The sequence below is a fragment of the Mya arenaria genome, chromosome 8 (assembly GCF_026914265.1).
Source record: "Mya arenaria isolate MELC-2E11 chromosome 8, ASM2691426v1".
NCBI classification, from domain to species: domain Eukaryota; kingdom Metazoa; phylum Mollusca; class Bivalvia; order Myida; family Myidae; genus Mya; species Mya arenaria.
Genome location: NC_069129.1, coordinates 49,578,862 through 49,596,205, shown reverse-complemented (window position 1 = coordinate 49,596,205; position 17,344 = coordinate 49,578,862). Strand labels below are relative to the sequence as shown.

The 17,344-nt window shown below is 37.0% G+C and overlaps 1 protein-coding gene across 1 annotated transcript in view; it reads left to right on the top strand.

Annotated features, from left to right (window-relative positions):
• LOC128245102 (uncharacterized) overlaps positions 1–17,344 on the top strand; it is a 36,697-nt gene that overhangs the window by 10,711 nt on the left and 8,642 nt on the right. Inside the window, exons 5-11 of the mRNA XM_052963320.1 lie at positions 3,631–3,699; positions 5,361–5,476; positions 6,171–6,255; positions 7,076–7,243; positions 7,883–7,969; positions 9,410–9,504; positions 14,857–14,958. Of these exons, the coding sequence (XP_052819280.1) occupies positions 3,631–3,699; positions 5,361–5,476; positions 6,171–6,255; positions 7,076–7,243; positions 7,883–7,969; positions 9,410–9,504; positions 14,857–14,958 (722 nt within the window). The remainder of the gene's footprint in view (positions 1–3,630; positions 3,700–5,360; positions 5,477–6,170; positions 6,256–7,075; positions 7,244–7,882; positions 7,970–9,409; positions 9,505–14,856; positions 14,959–17,344) is intronic.

Genomic DNA, 17,344 nt, shown 5'->3' with positions numbered 1-17,344 from the left:
GAAATACCTGCGTTAGGCCCAAAAAAATATTATTTTTTTCCTTTAACATCTCCAAACAAATAGGATAGATATGTAGGCATAACTTTTTTCTGTTTTTTTTTCTTTGGAGAACCGAGATTCTGTGCCACACCGACTAAAATATATCAGGATGTATACATGTATCACCAGTGCGTGTACACCACGTGATAAATTACGTCATATTATGCTACGCTTAACATGAAGACTTAAATCAAAGATAACTTTTCTTTTACTACACCATTTTAAATAAAACGAAGGGCAGTCTAGGCCGGTTAAAAAGCCCCGCTTTCGTATTATTACCGAAGTTTGATAAGGTGATTAGTTTCATCAAACACTTCGACAAACCTGTTTCCCAAATAATGTTTTGACAGTGCTCCGTCAGACGGCCGTGTTGTGAAAGGGTTTTTTAAGAACTAAACTCTCAATCAAACTCGAAGGCGGGGCTCCTTGACGTAGACTGCGCTATGTTTCATTTAAATGGTAAAGAAATAGATAAGTTATCTTTGTTTAAAGTCTTCATTCAAAGCCAAATATTGCCTTCCGACGTAGCATTTTTGACGCAATTTATCACGTGGTATACACACACTGATCACAATAGTAGAAATGTCTAATTATAAAATGTTCAAATTTAACACGTTCTTTAAACACTTTATGTGTTTTAGGAAATTACGAGAAAAAAATCCATTTTACGGCAGAAAAAAAGTGTAGGGTCGGGAGAAAAAGAAGGGTCGATCGGGTTAGTGGAAAAAATACGCCTTATAAAATCATACTTTTGTGATACGTTTCCTTTTACTGCCTGTCATATAATCTGTTGTCCTGAAAAACTGTGTGAGTCGTAGGAAGTACTATGATAGCGTAGCACGAGTTTATAGTGTACATGTTTAGAATACAACCTACATTTTAAGCCAATCAAATTTCAGATAGGCAACCATCAAGCCCTAGATTTAATCATTAAGAATTTCACCTTTCGCGGGTGTTTAAAGGTCCAGCTACTGCCACTCATCCGATACACATCCCCTGATTCAGATTTTGCGTTGTCAATGTATCAGCCAATAAGGTTGTACTCTAAGTCAGATAGATGACCTGAAGTAAATTCTTAATGAATAATAAGGGCTCGTTCGCTACGCCCACACCGCCCATTGTTATTCATTATGAATTTACTTCATGTCATCTATTACTTAACTAAGTGAATTGATTAAACCCAGCCCATGATAAACATATTTTTTTCAGGACGTAAAATTTTAAAGTAATGACTGTGTTAGGACTTGGCTTTTAAGTTATCTAATTCTTTGAAAGAGGTGCCGCTCTGAATTTAGAATCAAATTTTATTTAAAGTGACACTCTTATACAAAATCAATACATACGCATGTATAACAAATTTAAGTTTTGAGTGGTTAACCTTTAACTACTTACTAAATAATGTAATTATGGAAAATATTAATTTCTGATAACAAGATTGTAACCATGTATTTTATAGCTGAAAACGTAAAAATATTAAATGATTGGTGAATGCTAAAAGATTAATTATCATCGCATAGGTTAGAATACTGTGTTTTCTGCACCTTTCTTTACATCCTTCATAAGAACCATTGTTATCGACTTTTATTTATCATTTTTGGTATATTTAAACAATTGTATCAATTGTGTTAAATCTTATTTGGTAGTAAGAGTGCATCTTTAAGCTCATGTTTGTTAGGTTTTTTTTCCATGCGTTTTGAATGAAACTTAGGCTCATGTTTCCGCTAACTGGATCGCTGAATTTACATTAGAAAAGCTTCAACGTTCAAGTTAACAATAGAAACACGTTGGCTCGAAGTCGTTTGTCTCGAATTCCTCGTTTGCTTGAACTTTATGTAAAGGGCCGTTTTTAGGTCGACTATTCGGCGTCGGCGTCGGCGTCCGGTTAAAGTTTTAGGGCAAGTTGGGATTTTCACTTATAAGTCCAATACCTTTCATTCAATTAAGTTAATACTTCACACAGTTGTTCAGGGCCATCACATGATGAGGTTAGATAACTCCATATTATTCTTTACACAGATTATGGCCCCTGATTGACTATTAAACTTAGGTTAAAGTTTTAGGGCAGGTTGGGATATTTATAAATAACTTCTATACCCTTTGTTCAATTGACTTAATACTTCACACAGTTGTTCAGGACCATCACACAATGAGGTTACATAACTCCATATTATCCCTAATACAAGTTATGGCCCCTGATTGACTTAGGTTAATGTTTTATGGCAGGTTAAAGTTTTAGGGCAAGTTGGGATTTTCACTTAAAACTCCAATACCATTCATTCAATTGACTTAATACTTCACACAGTTGTTCAGAGCCATCACATAATGAGGTTAGATAACTACATATTATCTTTTATACAAATTATGGCCCCTGATTGACTATGGAACTTAGGTTAAAGTTTAGGGCAGGTTGGGATATTTATAATAACTTCTATACCCTTCATTCAATTGACTTAATACTTCACACAATTGTTCAGGACCATCACCCAAGGAGGTTACATAACTCCATATCCTTAATACAAGTTATGGCCCCTGATTGACTTAGGTTAAAGTTTTAGGCAAGTAAAAGTTAAGGGTAAGTTGGGATTTTAATGAAAAAACTTCTATACCGTTCATTAAATGCACTTGATAAAATTCAAAATTATTTACGACCATTTTACAACAAGAAACATAACTCCATTTTAACCCTAAATACAAATTATGTCCCTTGAATATATATTTTTTAAATTTCTTTTGACAGGCACATTTTAACAACCATAACCAGTTTTTTACCAAGGGAAAACAAGGAGGGCTATACTATATGGCCCTTGAATTTTTATTATTATTATTTTTTTTTAAATTTTATTTTAATTTCTTTTGAAAGGCATATTTGTATATTCTTTATCACATTTTCATAATGGGAAATCAAGTTATTGGAATGACTTGCGTCATTTTTCGGGAGGTGGGAGAGCAGCATCAAAGTCACCTTATGTATCGAATACTTTTAGTTAGGTTTGACATAAATAGACCAAACTTGGTAATATTACATTGTTATTGTATTCACTTCTAAGTCAAAGCGGCGAAGTCGAGCGCGCTGTCTTACGACAGCTCTTGTTACTCTATGTAAGCATTTCCGCTTGGCTCGATATTCGCGAAAATCGAAGAACCTGGGATATCGAGCCAACGGGTTTCGACTATAATCATTAAGTGTATGTTAATGTTTATTTTGAGCTCTTTATTGAAATAAAACGTTTAAGCCTGGCGCAGCTAGACGATCGTATTTTTTTCATTAATACCTCCAAATAAATGATTACGTACGTATTAAAAATGGTTGAAATCATCTTGTTTAACTGACAAGGAACGACCCTTTTATTCGCCCATGTTTTCTCCCATAACATCGAAATAAGTACACGTAATAAAATAAAGCAATTCTATTATGTGAACACACAGTCATTTGTTTTGACATTTGAAAACATCTAGTTTTTAACATATTGTTTTCTTCGTTATATATAAAGCAGAAATGGAGTATCATTGAAATTTGTTTTTGGATTAAAATTTGCATTACCGCATTTAAAATATTGTATATTTTTAAATAATAATTCTATGTGTTTGCAGATTGACCAGATTATAGTGCGGATGAACAAATCAATAGAGATGGGGACGACGTATCATTCGGTGTCTATTGTAAGTTATACACCATTTTGTGGCACTAAACATTCGGAGCTCCTCGGCCATTTTTATCGACAACAACCTCGGATGTATGCCGGTACATCAGTTCAAGTAGTTCATATTTTTTTTAATTATATCATTAATGAAATGTAGTGTTTTAGGAGTTGTATTTATTGACATGAGTTTCAATTGATTGCCAGTGAAGTATATTATTGCTAATATAATTAAGATTTCTAAGAGTTAAGTCATAAATATTAACTGCTAAATAAAATTACTACGCGATCTACTTGCAGCGGACTTAAACGTACCGCTTTTTGAGTATGTAAACCGTCCAAATACATCCGAGGTTGTTTTCGATAAATGGCCGAGGAGTTCCGAATGCTATAATTGTATGTTACGCGCCCTTATCTTGCACCATTGTACGCAATACACCATTAAGTGGCAATACAATTATACAATGGGTTGAATTAAACGTCGTACAAGTCTTGTATAGCTTTGTTCATGGTATTTTTAATACATCTCGGTGCATTATGATATATTATACGTCTATGATATATGTAACCACGCCCCCCCCCCCCCCACGTCCGGGGAATAGCAGGGACTTTGACTTCCGGTTCAGCAAACCCCGGCTAAAATCCCCGCCCTGCGGAGATGAACTGATGGTAAAATACCCGCCAAATGCTCCCGCACCCAAGGGACCTTAGGTTTTGCCAATTCCCCGCTATATTACAAAACCATCGCAATCACCCGGCACTGCGGGGCCACCTGAAAGGTAAAAACACGGCCCATTTCCCCGGCTATCCCCGGTATACCCCCGGACCTGGGGGGGCGTGGTTACAATTGACTGGTGCATTACATGCTCGGTGGTGGTATGACGATTATAAACTCAGACAGTTATTGGGTGTTACTGCACTGTAGAGCACTGCAAAGATCTGAAGCCAAGCGTGTGCTACCTTTTAGTAGTGAAAGTAGTTTTAACAAGTCGAAAAATAGACATGGCTTACATATCTATATATTTGGGGCATTCGTCAGATTCGATCTACGTGACATTTATGAAAAGAAAATTTAAAAACCCTCGATTGACATTAGCCCATAAAATATCACAAGCACGAAATGTGTTGAACTGTTAACACTTAAAGCTGCACTCTTACAGATTGAACGTTTTGACAGCTTTTTTATTTTTTGTCGTGAAACGAGCCAATTTTTGCGAAAATTCATGGAAACCAGTGATATAAGACTGCTGACAAAAAAAAGATCGCCGATTTTTATATTTAAGTTAAAAAATTGATGTTTTATGCATTTTTTCTTAAACCGTTATTTAAGCCATAAAACATTATTTTTCGAACGGAAATATGAAAATTGGCGATCTGATCGTTTGTCAGCGATCTTATAGCATTGGTTTGCAGATATTTACTCAAATATTTGCTCTTTCCAAGACAAAAAAAAAATAAAAATGGTATATCTGTGAGAGTGCAGCTTTAACAATACTTATTTTTCGTCTGCATAATCCTCAATTTCATAATTTATCATGACCGGCAGTAAATGTGTGTTTGTGGGAGGGAGCGGGTATTTGTAATACTGTACATATTGCCGCCAAACTGGCTTGCATGTTTTGAAAATTGCTAATAAACAATGTTTAAACCATGTTCATTTCATGTCTGTTTCATGTAAACTAGTCGAGTGTACCGGCCGACCTGGATAAAATGCTGGCGTTTGAAGGGAACGTAACCGCCTTCCCTATGTATGAGCCGTTTGCGAGCAAACTGGAGGAGAAGGAACCAAATTCAACAATGTAGGTGGCGCTATTCTAAAACCATAATTAATGATAACATACATCAATAAAATGTTTTGAAAACGCATTTTATATGGGTTTAGAGTACATGTTTAATAGCATTTCTTTCGATGAAAATGTATATAAATAAATTTATTCATATTATATGTATACATTTTTCGAAGCTCATTTTTAAAAAAAATGTAATACCATACCATGCAGACCACAGTGGCTTTCCCCACAGCTAAAAGCCCTGAAAAATTCCTTTGGAACTTTATAAATATAGTTTTTTGGTGTGTCTTTTTAATATTCCTTTTTATCATTTTCGTCAATAGTAGAACTCGGAAACAACTGGGTGGGGGATGCATGACCCATTAAAAGATAACAATGTGACGTCACGCTACGCCCCTAACAGAAACTATTTCTACGCGCTGCATTTCAAATATTCTTATAACGATATGGTACATTAGACATGAAAAAGTCCTTAATACTACTGACTTTCGAGGGCATTATTCAGTAGATAGAACCTAAATTCAAGATAAGAAATTAAGTGTTTTGATTGGCCTGTATATTTAGCTGACCAATAGGCTGAATGGAATAACTTGTCAAATGATGATAACAACATTGGCCCTGGTCGAAAACGAACGCTGTGCTGATGGCGATATTTATTTTATTTTTTTTCAAATTTTCATTTCCTTGATTATTTTCATTTTAGGCGAACCATGATCAAAGAAGAAGCAGCACAGAATATCCGTTATCTTCTTGGTAAAGTCCGGACACTTAAAGACTTTATTAATGACGTAAGTACATGAATGAGCGTTTACACAGACGTATACATGTAGTTGAATACCATGCTATTATATATACATGTAGTTCATAATATACATACACACATTCAGTATAAAATGTTGAAATGAATCACCAAGTGTCAATACAAAATCCGCACTTAAGATGTACATGTAAATCTAGTACAACGACCGCTGTCATTTTTCTAAAAATTCTTAATTCGAATCATCGTTAAACGAACTTTTTCTTGGGTCTCGACGACTTCGGATTAACGGTGTTTGAGTTTGAAATTAGAACACATAATGTTTAATGCAGTCTTATTATCCTAATATTTTTCAATCAATGATCTTAAAGGGTTTTTTTTTGCTTTGCTTGTTTTTTGTTTGAAATTTACTGTAGAATTTTCGCAATTGTTGGTTTTGTGTTGCTATTTTCACAATTCTTAGGGCCCTGAAAAAACTTTTGCATATATATAATTAAAATTCCATTGGGGCTCTGGCATATTGGTTCTTATTTTATGAAAACAAAAGTAACATAGAAACACACGTTCTGCTAAGTGGAAATTGCCGTTTTCAAATTTGATTTTAAAGAAAATAAAAATGTTTGGACACCAAATATATAAAAGTTAGCATGACAATGGTGTAAACATTATAATTATATGAATAAATATGATGATAAGTAGAGGTATTTAAGATAATTGATGTTCAAAATTACGATTTTATTTTCATTAAGTTGAAAGAATTCACTAATATGCTTTATGAATACGCGTACTAACGAAGACACAAATCTGTCTCACAAATACTCCAATACAAGTGGTTTATTCCCCCCACCCAGAGGTACATCCCCAACGTGAGATCCACCCTGGGTGTGCTCAGCCTTCCCCGGGGTAAAGAGTACTACCGGGCGTGTCTCAAGTGGCAGCTCTCCACCGACATAACGCCTCAGGAGATACACGACCTTGGTCTTGAGAGGGTCAATATCACATACATGGAAATGGAGAAGGTAGGTCGTGGTTTGAATTATACAATATCTTCTTACTATTAAACAAATATTAGATGTGAAGGCAACGCAGAATAGCAGCTTGTAAACTTTAACTGTTGAATCTTATAAATCTTTTTTAAAACATTACCTTCTTATCAAGTGCCCTCCAAATACGACCATTTGCTTAATAAATTAAAAGTAATAAATCTTCTTTGTGCGTTAAAGCTAAACTCTCACAGATTGATCGTTTTGACAGCTTTTTTATGTTTTGTCTTTGAATGAGCCAAATTGTGCGTAAATGACTGAAAAACAGTGATTTAAAACTGCTGACAACAGATCAAATCAAATTAATGATATTTAAGTTCAAAAGTTAGTGTTTCATATGTAAAAGTATTACAAGCGCTTAAAGAAAAAAAAAACCTTTTCGGCAGTTTTACCAAATATTTGAGATTTGTTTTAACGTGAATTATGTAATATGACTGAACTAAAGGCTTTGATTCCCAAATTAGCCGATTCTGGGACTTTTTTTTTTCAAAAAAAGTGACAGTATATGAGAGTGCAGCTATAACCCCGTTGAAAGTGCAGTACTGAAATCGCACAGGGCTGTCAAGTATATGATACTTCAATGTTGTAAACATGTTTTGTTATTGACTTTTGCAGTTAACTAGAAAAGCTGGCTTTAATGGGACGGTGCAGGAATACTTCGCACAAATCAAGGCAGATAACACAAACTTTGAAGAGGACCCGGTGAGTTTGTTTTATCCAAACATCTTGTCCAACAAACTCATGAGTATACTTCAATAACGATCATTATTACGAACAGTCTCAAGTACAAGATTATAGACTCAGGCTCAGGGAAGCTCTTTTATCAAATTACAAAAAAAAAACATCTTTATTCCTTTGGTTTTTACAAAAATAAATGCAAATAATTGAACTTTTTGCAAATAGTTATGTAGTTCAGCAAAATTCATCTTCAATAATAAACGAAAAGGAAAGTTACAATGAAATGAAGATTTGCAATTTTGCAACTTGAGTCTGAACTCAGACTTGAGACTGTTCGTTATCTTGGTATCAGATATTTCCAAATGATCTTGTCACACACGTGGATTAATGTTGTTCAAGTATATTACGGTGTACTATTCGGGTCAAAAGTCCCCCTCATTTAATAATAGTGTTTGGGAATAGAGTTACACATATAAATCAAGTAGTAACAACATAAGCTTTTTCAATTCATATTGATACATAAACACTTAACATTTAGTTAGAATTTATGGGGAGGGATGTTTCACAATACGGACAGGCGTTTCTATAAGCGAGTTGTATCGAATTGAATCTGGTTTCTCGGCAATTTCCTTATATTTTCGATAACGCATCATGGATCTTGCTTCTCGGCAATTTCCGTATATTTTCGTAAAAGCTTCATGGATCTTTCTTCTCGGCAGTTTCCGTATATTTTCGTAAACGCATCATGGATCTTGCTTTCGGCAATTTCCGTATATTTTCGTAAGCACATCATGGATCTTGCTCCTCGGCAATTTCCGTTTATGTCCGTAAACGCACCATGGATCTTGCTTCTCGGGAAATTCCGTATATTTTTGTAATAGCATCAGGAATGACGTCACCATTACGTCATATGTACTTCCGTTGTGTGGAAAATTCTCAATAAAAAAAAATGTTCTTATGATTGATAGACATGTTTTCACATGCTTAATACACTGTAAATCAAAACTATCATTATTCCTGAAACTTTCATACCTTAAGTATCTATTATTGCTTGATTTATCATTTAGAGTAGAGATTAAAGCATAAACCGCTGCCCTATAGTTGAAAGGTCATTTTGGAAGATCTGTCATGGCGGACGGTGCAATTTTTAGAGTTTGTTTTTCAAGTGGAGTGATTTTTCTTAGGAATAACTTGACCCCCCTTTTTTATTGGCTTAAAAAGTAATTTAAAGCTTGTACTTTAAGAATATATGTGGTTATCATAGCCTGCATTCGCTCGAAATGCCTTTAAATGTTGTCTGAAAATTATAATTTTACATTGAATTACATAGGGAATAACAATGGTGGTGTGTAACCATCATGGTTCTTGCTTCTCGGCAATTTCCGTATATGTCCGTAAACGCATGATTGAGCATGTTCCGAAAGTAGCCGACACGTGTTCCAAATCTGGCGGTTTCCTTTACAGGATCGTGCACTGCAGATGTTCAAGGACATGATGAAGGAGAGAGTGGAGCCTGTGCTGCACAGGTTCTTCGAAGACATACCCGACGTCCCACTCGTGTAAGATATTGTTATTTCAAAGGTTCAGTTGTATCGTGTCTATTTTAAAACGAATTGAACTCGATTGTCAAGGTTGCTTCAAAGGGACTTGCTCATGTTTTTGTACAATGCATTTTTTTGCATGACGAAATAAAATGTGGCATGTTTTAAGAAGTGTTAAAACTAAGATACCGACGGCAGGAACACTTCAACAAATGTTGATAAATGCTCAAAAATTGTCTTTGAAGTTCACGATTTTCAAAAGAGTTAGTTACGCGAAGCAACAAAAGGAATAAATGGTTAAGATGTCCTTATGTTAGTGTATGAGTCATTGAGGGCGTGGGGTTTTAATGTCAGTTTTCTAATTTTTTTCTTGACTCTACCGGCGTCGATTCGCGCTCCAAAAATGCCAGAAAAATTTATTTATACTGTGAGTTTATTTTTTATGCAATATCGGTATCAAAGAGTAAAATAAATGGTAATTATATTTTTTTTTTCATTTTGAAATTGCATTACCGGGAAAAATGAATTTGGTGCAACGGCATTAGCGAGTCCCTTTAAAGTGATTTGTATCGCTATTGAGCTAGTGTTTTTGGAAGGGGATAAGCAATAAAATCAATTGTATAAAAATCGGAAACCTTGTTTTCAAGTGACCTTGCACATTTAATTGATTCCATTGGTTATTATTTATTTTGGGATAAATATTGACCAATCAATAAGTATTTTGCCAACTTTAACCAAACCAAAGATTTAACCAGTTTTATACAATTAGCAGACGACTATGTGTATAATCAGCAGACGACTATGTTTATAATAAGCAGACGTCTATGTGTATAATTAGCAGACATCTATGTTTATAATTAGCAGACGACTATGTGTATAATTAGCAGACGACTTTGTTTATAATTAGCAGACGTCTATGTGTATAATTAGCAGACGACTATGTGTATAATCAGCAGACGACTATGTGTATAATTAGCAGACGACTATGTGTATAATTAGCACACGACTATGTGTATAATCAGCAGACGACTATGTGTATAATCAGCAGACGACTATGTGTATAATTAGCAGACGACTATGTGTATAATCAGCAGACGACTATGTGTATAATTAGCAGACGACTATGTGTATAATTAGCACACGACTATGTGTATAATCAGCAGACGACTATGTGTATAATCAGCAGACGACTATGTGTATAATTAGCAGACGACTATGTGTATAATTAGCAGACGACTATGTGTATAATCAGCAGACGACTATGTGTATAATCAGCAGACGACTATGTGTATAATTAGCAGACGACTATGTGTATAATTAGCAGACGACTATGTGTAACATTAGCAGACGACTATGTGTATAATTAGAAGACGACTATGTGTATAATTAGCAGACGACTATGTTTATAATTAGCAGACGACTATGTCTATAATTAGCAGACGACTTTGTGTATAATTAGCAGACAACTATGTGTATAATCAGCAGACAACTATGTGTATAATTAGCAGACGACTATGTGTTTAATAAGCAGACGACTATGTGTCTAATTAGCAGACGACTATGTGTATAATTCAAGTCAAGTCAAGTCAACACATTTATTCACTCAAATTCATGCACAACATGAAAACATTGAGATAATTGATAAAGATAATACAATTCAGAGGCTCAAATTGAGTATTCAAAGACATACCATACATATATATGTACACTTTGTGAAGGCCGTGCTTCGCATTTAAGACCAATATCCGTGGGACAAAGGTTAAGGTCACATTCGGGGTCATGACTTTAAATCAATTCCTTCGGATTAGAAATATTTGGCTTTTAAACTTAGTTATAAAAACTCGCAATAAAACTGGTAAGCCACTCTTAAGTTTGTCACGTACATGTGTCAACTTTGAAACGTTCTACAAAGATGAACTTACATAACATTTCAACATACTGTGGGTCCTTTTTGTAAAGAAAATTCTTTAAGATGATAAATCGTGACGTTTGTACAATAACAGTCATTCACTGCGCGCAGAACGGTCCGTCGACAGTGAATGCAAAACACCTTGACCTACATGAATGCTTTTTTTTGTAGATATATCATCTATTTAAATTCAAGTCAAAATATAAAACATCCTTAATTAACCTACTCCAAAAAGTGTGTACGTTCGCAATAATCCGACTTACTGAAAATTGCACTGTATGTACTGTATTTCGAGGTCATTTCATAGTCTTGGTATATTCGGCACCGTTGTATAAAAACTCTAATCTTGTCTTTAACTCAATAACCCTTTAAGATATTCAAATGAAATTTGGTACACATGTTGCCTGGACCAAAGGTTAATTTATAGCAAAGCTTATACGAATTTGATAATCGTCGAGTTATTTCTCTTGTTTAATTGAAAAAGACGAGCGTTGATGGCATTCTTCTTAATGTGACGTCAGAAGTAAGCAAATCCCTCGAATATACACTTTTATCAGAGTTTATGTTGTCATTCATAATTAGAAATTAGTTTTAACCTACCGACCTTCTGAACATACCTTGTTAGCGTCACTGCGAACCAAATATCGGATTATTGCGTTCAATTAGGGGCTAACAGTCGCTCACTTAAACAAACTGATCTGCATTCGGAACTCCAAGGCCATTTTTATCGAAAACCTAGCAAGCGGGGAACCAAATCGCACCCATTAGCTATCGCGGGCTTAACTTAACGCATGGTTGCCTTGATTTTAGTCGCCCATGTTATCATTCTGTTTTGTTTTGTACCCCTGTTATATATTGCCGAATACATTACAAGGCGGTGGAACCAACTTGCACCAATTAGAAGGGTTGCCCTGATTTTAGTCGCCCATGTTAGCATTCTGTTTTGTTTTGTATCCCTGTTATATATTCCCGAATACATTACAAGGCGGTGGAACCAACTTGCACCAATTAGAAGGGTTGCCCTGATTTTAGTCGCCCATGTTAGCATTCTGTTTTGTTTTGTATCCCTGTTATATATTACCGAATACATTACAAGGCGGTGGAACCAACTTGCACCAATTAGAAGGGTTGCCCTGATTTTAGTCGCTCACGTTAGCATTCTGTTCTGTTTTGTATCCCTCTCATATTACTTCGAGCCGGGACCCAAATAACCACTAAAGCGATCGTTAGCGACAGTGTAAATATGTTGAAGTTTTATTCAAAAATATAGTTACAGGCTTGACAATGAATAACGTCGGTTAACAAATGAAGAATGTTATTTACGTCTCGACCTTTTCTAACGCCTCGACCTTGAATGAATGAAACGACAAGCATGCATACCATTTTCATTAAAACCGTATCTGCCTATTATTTACTCAATCTAGCTACCTAAAATTGTTGGTATCGGGTTTAACCCTTGACAATACTTTGGTACCGGTCGGTGCAGTTTCATGAGATATCTTCAAAAAGGTCTTACAAAAAGACTTGCAATAAATTATTGTCCTTGTCCTACATATCTATTTTACGCTTCAGAAAACTAAATATTTATGTATGTATCTATCAAGGAAAGTGTCAATCATTCTCTTTTATGACAAAATTTATAAAGTTTAAGTACTTTAAACTCACTAAAACATCAAAAAAACATTACTATTTTCTTCAATTTTTTGCTGTAATGCTCCATTTTGTTATGATGAAAATATACCAGATATCTCACCCTGGTGGTGATCGAAGCCACAACGTATAAGAAGGTAGACGGACATCTATACCACTAGATCTAGGGTGGTGATCGAAGCCACAACGTATAAGAAGGTAGACGAACATCTATACCACTAGATCTAGGGTGGTGATCAAAGCCACAACATATAAGAAGGTAGACGGACATCTATACCACTGGATCTAGGGTGGTGATCGAAGCCACAACATATAAGAGAGTGGACGGACATCTATACCACTAGATCTAGGGTGGTGATCGAAGCCACAACGTATAAGAAGGTAGACGGACATCTATACCACTGGATCTAGGGTGGTGATCGAAGCCACAACGTATAAGAAGGTAGACGGACATCTATACCACTGTATCTAGGGTGGTGATCGAAGCCACAACGTATAAGAAGGTAGACGGACATTTTTACCACTAGATCTAGGGTGGTGATCGAAGCCACAACGTATAAGAAGGTAGACGGACATCTATACCACTAGATCTAGGGTGGTGATCGAAGCCACAACGTATAAGAAGGTAGACGGACATTTTTACCAATAGATCTAGGGTGGTGATCGAAGCCACAACGTATAAGAAGGTAGACGGACATCTATACCACTGGATCTAGGGTGGTGATCGAAGCCACAACATATAAGAGAGTAGACGGACATCTATACCACTGGATCTAGGGTGGTGATCGAAGCCACAACGTATAAGAAGGTAGACGGACATCTATACCACTGGATCTAGGGTGGTGATCGAAGCCACAACGTATAAGGAGGTAGACGGACATCTATACCACTGGATCTAGGGTGGTGATCGAAGCCACAACGTATAAGGAGGTAGACGGACATCTATACCACTGGATCTAGGGTGGTGATCGAAGCCACAACGTATAAGAAGGTAGACGGACATCTATACCACTGGATCTAGGGTGGTGATCGAAGCCACAACGTATAAGAAGGTAGACGGACATCTTTACCACTGGATCTAGGGTGGTGATCGAAGCCACAACGTATAAGAAGGTAGACGGACATCTATACCACTAGATCTAGGGTGGTGATCGAAGCCACAGCGTATAAGGAAGTAGACGGACATTTTTACCAATAGATCTAGGGTGGTGATCGAAGCCACAACGTATAAGAAGGTAGACGGACATCTATACCACTGGATCTAGGGTGGTGATCGAAGCTACAACATATAAGAGAGTAGACGGACATCTATACCACTGGATCTAGGGTGGTGATCGAAGCCTCAACGTATAAGAAGGTAGACGGACATCTATACCACTGGATCTAGGGTGGTGATCGAAGCCACAACGTATAAGGAGGTAGACGGACATCTATACCACTAGACCAACCTCAACCTGGCGGAGATGGAAGCCACAACATATAGGAGTGGAAGACGGACATCTATACCACTAAACCGGCCTTGTCCTTGTGGCGATCGAAACAACAACGTATAGGGTGATAGACGGAGATTTATACCATTAGACCACTAGGCCGTGGGGTCTTAAATATAAACGGCCATTTAGAGCGTCCCTGCGGCGGTCGTTGTTATTTACAAATATCAAGACAGATAAGGCGCCCGTGGGATGCTTACCCTTTGCCCTTTTTTATTTTTTAAGGGGAGGGGGGGGGGGGAGTAATTTGTAATTCATATAATAACTTCATTTACTCTTGTTGAGAGTTTTGTTTTTGTAAATTAGTACCTTTCATTTCAGCATAGAGAAGATGCCGAATAATGGACCCCTCGGTATTTACAAGAACGGAGCCCCCGATGGGTCAAGGCCAGGAGTCTTTTTCGCCAACGTCAACAAGAAAGTGTACGTTTTCACCTTATAATCTCCCGATCTCCTGATTTAATCCAGTTGTGTGCGCAAGTTTCTTTTTTTTTTAAACGTTAACAAGAACGGAGTCACTGGCGGTCCAATGACCTTGAGATGTGTTGCAAGGGTCGGGATATGTATTACAAACCTCAACGATAAAATGTTTGTCTGAGGTAGGGTCTCTCGAAATGGCATTAAAATCATTTCGTGACGTTCAATTTATTTCACTACGTTGTGTAGGTCATAAGCGAGTATTGGCGGATCTGTTTTTAAAGAGATTGTCTCTCGCGCTAATGCTACGTTTACACTATGTTCCCGGTGGCCACGGCAGCCCCGTTTCAGACAACCGTGGAGAAAACGGGATAGACAGCGCGGGGGAACGGGATATGCAAACGTGACAGACCGTTATTGCCGTGCATGCCGGGCCAGAATTTTAAACTGTCAAAAAATTTGCCACGGCGGCCACGGTGTGGATAGAAACGTAGTAGGTCGTAGTAAAACGGGTTAAACGCAATGACACGTGACAGTTCGTGACAGTACGTAATAGGCCGTTACACAACTTATAAATCGTCCGTAGGGGGGCGGGAATAATATGTAATCCCCGGCATCTGAAGTTCCTTTCTAGTTTTGTCACGTTGTGCTTCGTTTTGTCACGGTTTTCACGGCAAGCTAGGGTGGACGATAGCCGTTTCGTTACGTTTCATTTGCGGTGAAAACACAAAATCTTCTTCATCTTGGGAATTCATGTTTACTTGTCGAAATATTCTGATACAGTGATTGCTGTTGCCTGGGGGATTTTCTTTATACCGTGGACACAAACGTAATCCAAAGCTCTGCGGTGTTCGCGTTCGATGCAAAGGAGGCCTTGACTAAACGTGGAAAACGCATCAGACCTGGATGAAGACGTGAACAACGTGAGGGATCTTATCAGAACGTATCGGACTGGGACGCAACGTACATGCATCCCTGGTAGACCGCACCCGGACCTTAGTGCGCCTTGGACGAACCACTTTTTCGCCCCTACGGCTTGTCACGGTTACCTTGATAAAACGTGAGGAAACTTAGCACAACCGAACAAAACTTGTTTATGGAGACAAAAATGGCCAAAATCCCACGGCGCAATACGTTTCGAGCAAACGGGGCTGCCGTGGCCACCGGGAACATAGTGTAAACGTAGCATAACTTTAACGACAGAGTACTTTGCACATCTTTGAACATAACCTACATTTACAGCAAATGAAACTGCAGCTAGGCATTGCATGCTAAGTACTAGCTTAATCATTATGAATTTCAACATTCGCGGGTGTCCGCTAAATGCAACTGATCGGATATACACTCCCTGCGTCAGATTTAGCGTTGCCAATGTGTCTGCCAATGAGGTTGTATTCTAGAAAATTTATATCAGTGTGTGTATATCACGTGATAAATTACGTCATATATGCTACGTCGGAAGGCAAACTTTTGCTAAAAATGAAGACTTAAAACAAAGATAACTTTTCTTTACTACACCATTTTAAATGAAACAAAGGGTAGCCTATGCCGCTTAAAGAGCCCCGTCCTCGTTTATTACCGGAGTTTCATAAGGTGAATAGTTTCATCAAACGCTTCGACAAACCTGTTTCCAAAATAATGTTTTGATAGTGTTCCGTTAGACGGCCGTTTTGTGAAAAAGGTTTGTCGAAGTGTTTTAAGAAACCAAACTCTCAATCAAACTCTGGTAAAAGACCGAAGGCGGGGCTCCACTAGCGGCGTACACTGTGCTATGTTTCTTTTCAAATGGTGAAGAAACAGTAAAGTTATCTTTGTTTAAAAAAAATCATCCCTAATTAAAATCTTCATTCGAAGGAAAATGTTGCCTTCCGACGTAGCATTTATGAAGCAATCTATCACGTGGTATACACACACTGTATATGATCACTGATGGATCAAAGCCTCTTACGTTCTCCACCAACGATTTATTTAATTAATTCATAATTCTTGATTTCATCTTGAAATAACTATCTCAGCATCACGGTACGGTATAGTTCATTGCCGTCGCCTACATTAACATGTTTATATTTCACGACTGTTGATTACCTCTTTCATATTATTGTCGCGTTCAACACTGACCAGATCAAGCTGATATACTGGTGTTAAGATATGATTTGAATTTTTATTCACATTCATTGGGCTTTCCATCCCACTTGAAATGGGAACATTTAAAGATTGGTCATGATAAGCAGAGTGTGGTTTTCATCAAAAGGATGACCTATGTGGCCTTTGAAGCTGCACTCTCACATATTGAACGTTTTGACAACTTTTTTATTTTTTGTCATGGAACGAACATTTTTTGGCGAAAATCCATGGAAACCAGTTATATAAGACTGCTGACAAAAAAAAGATC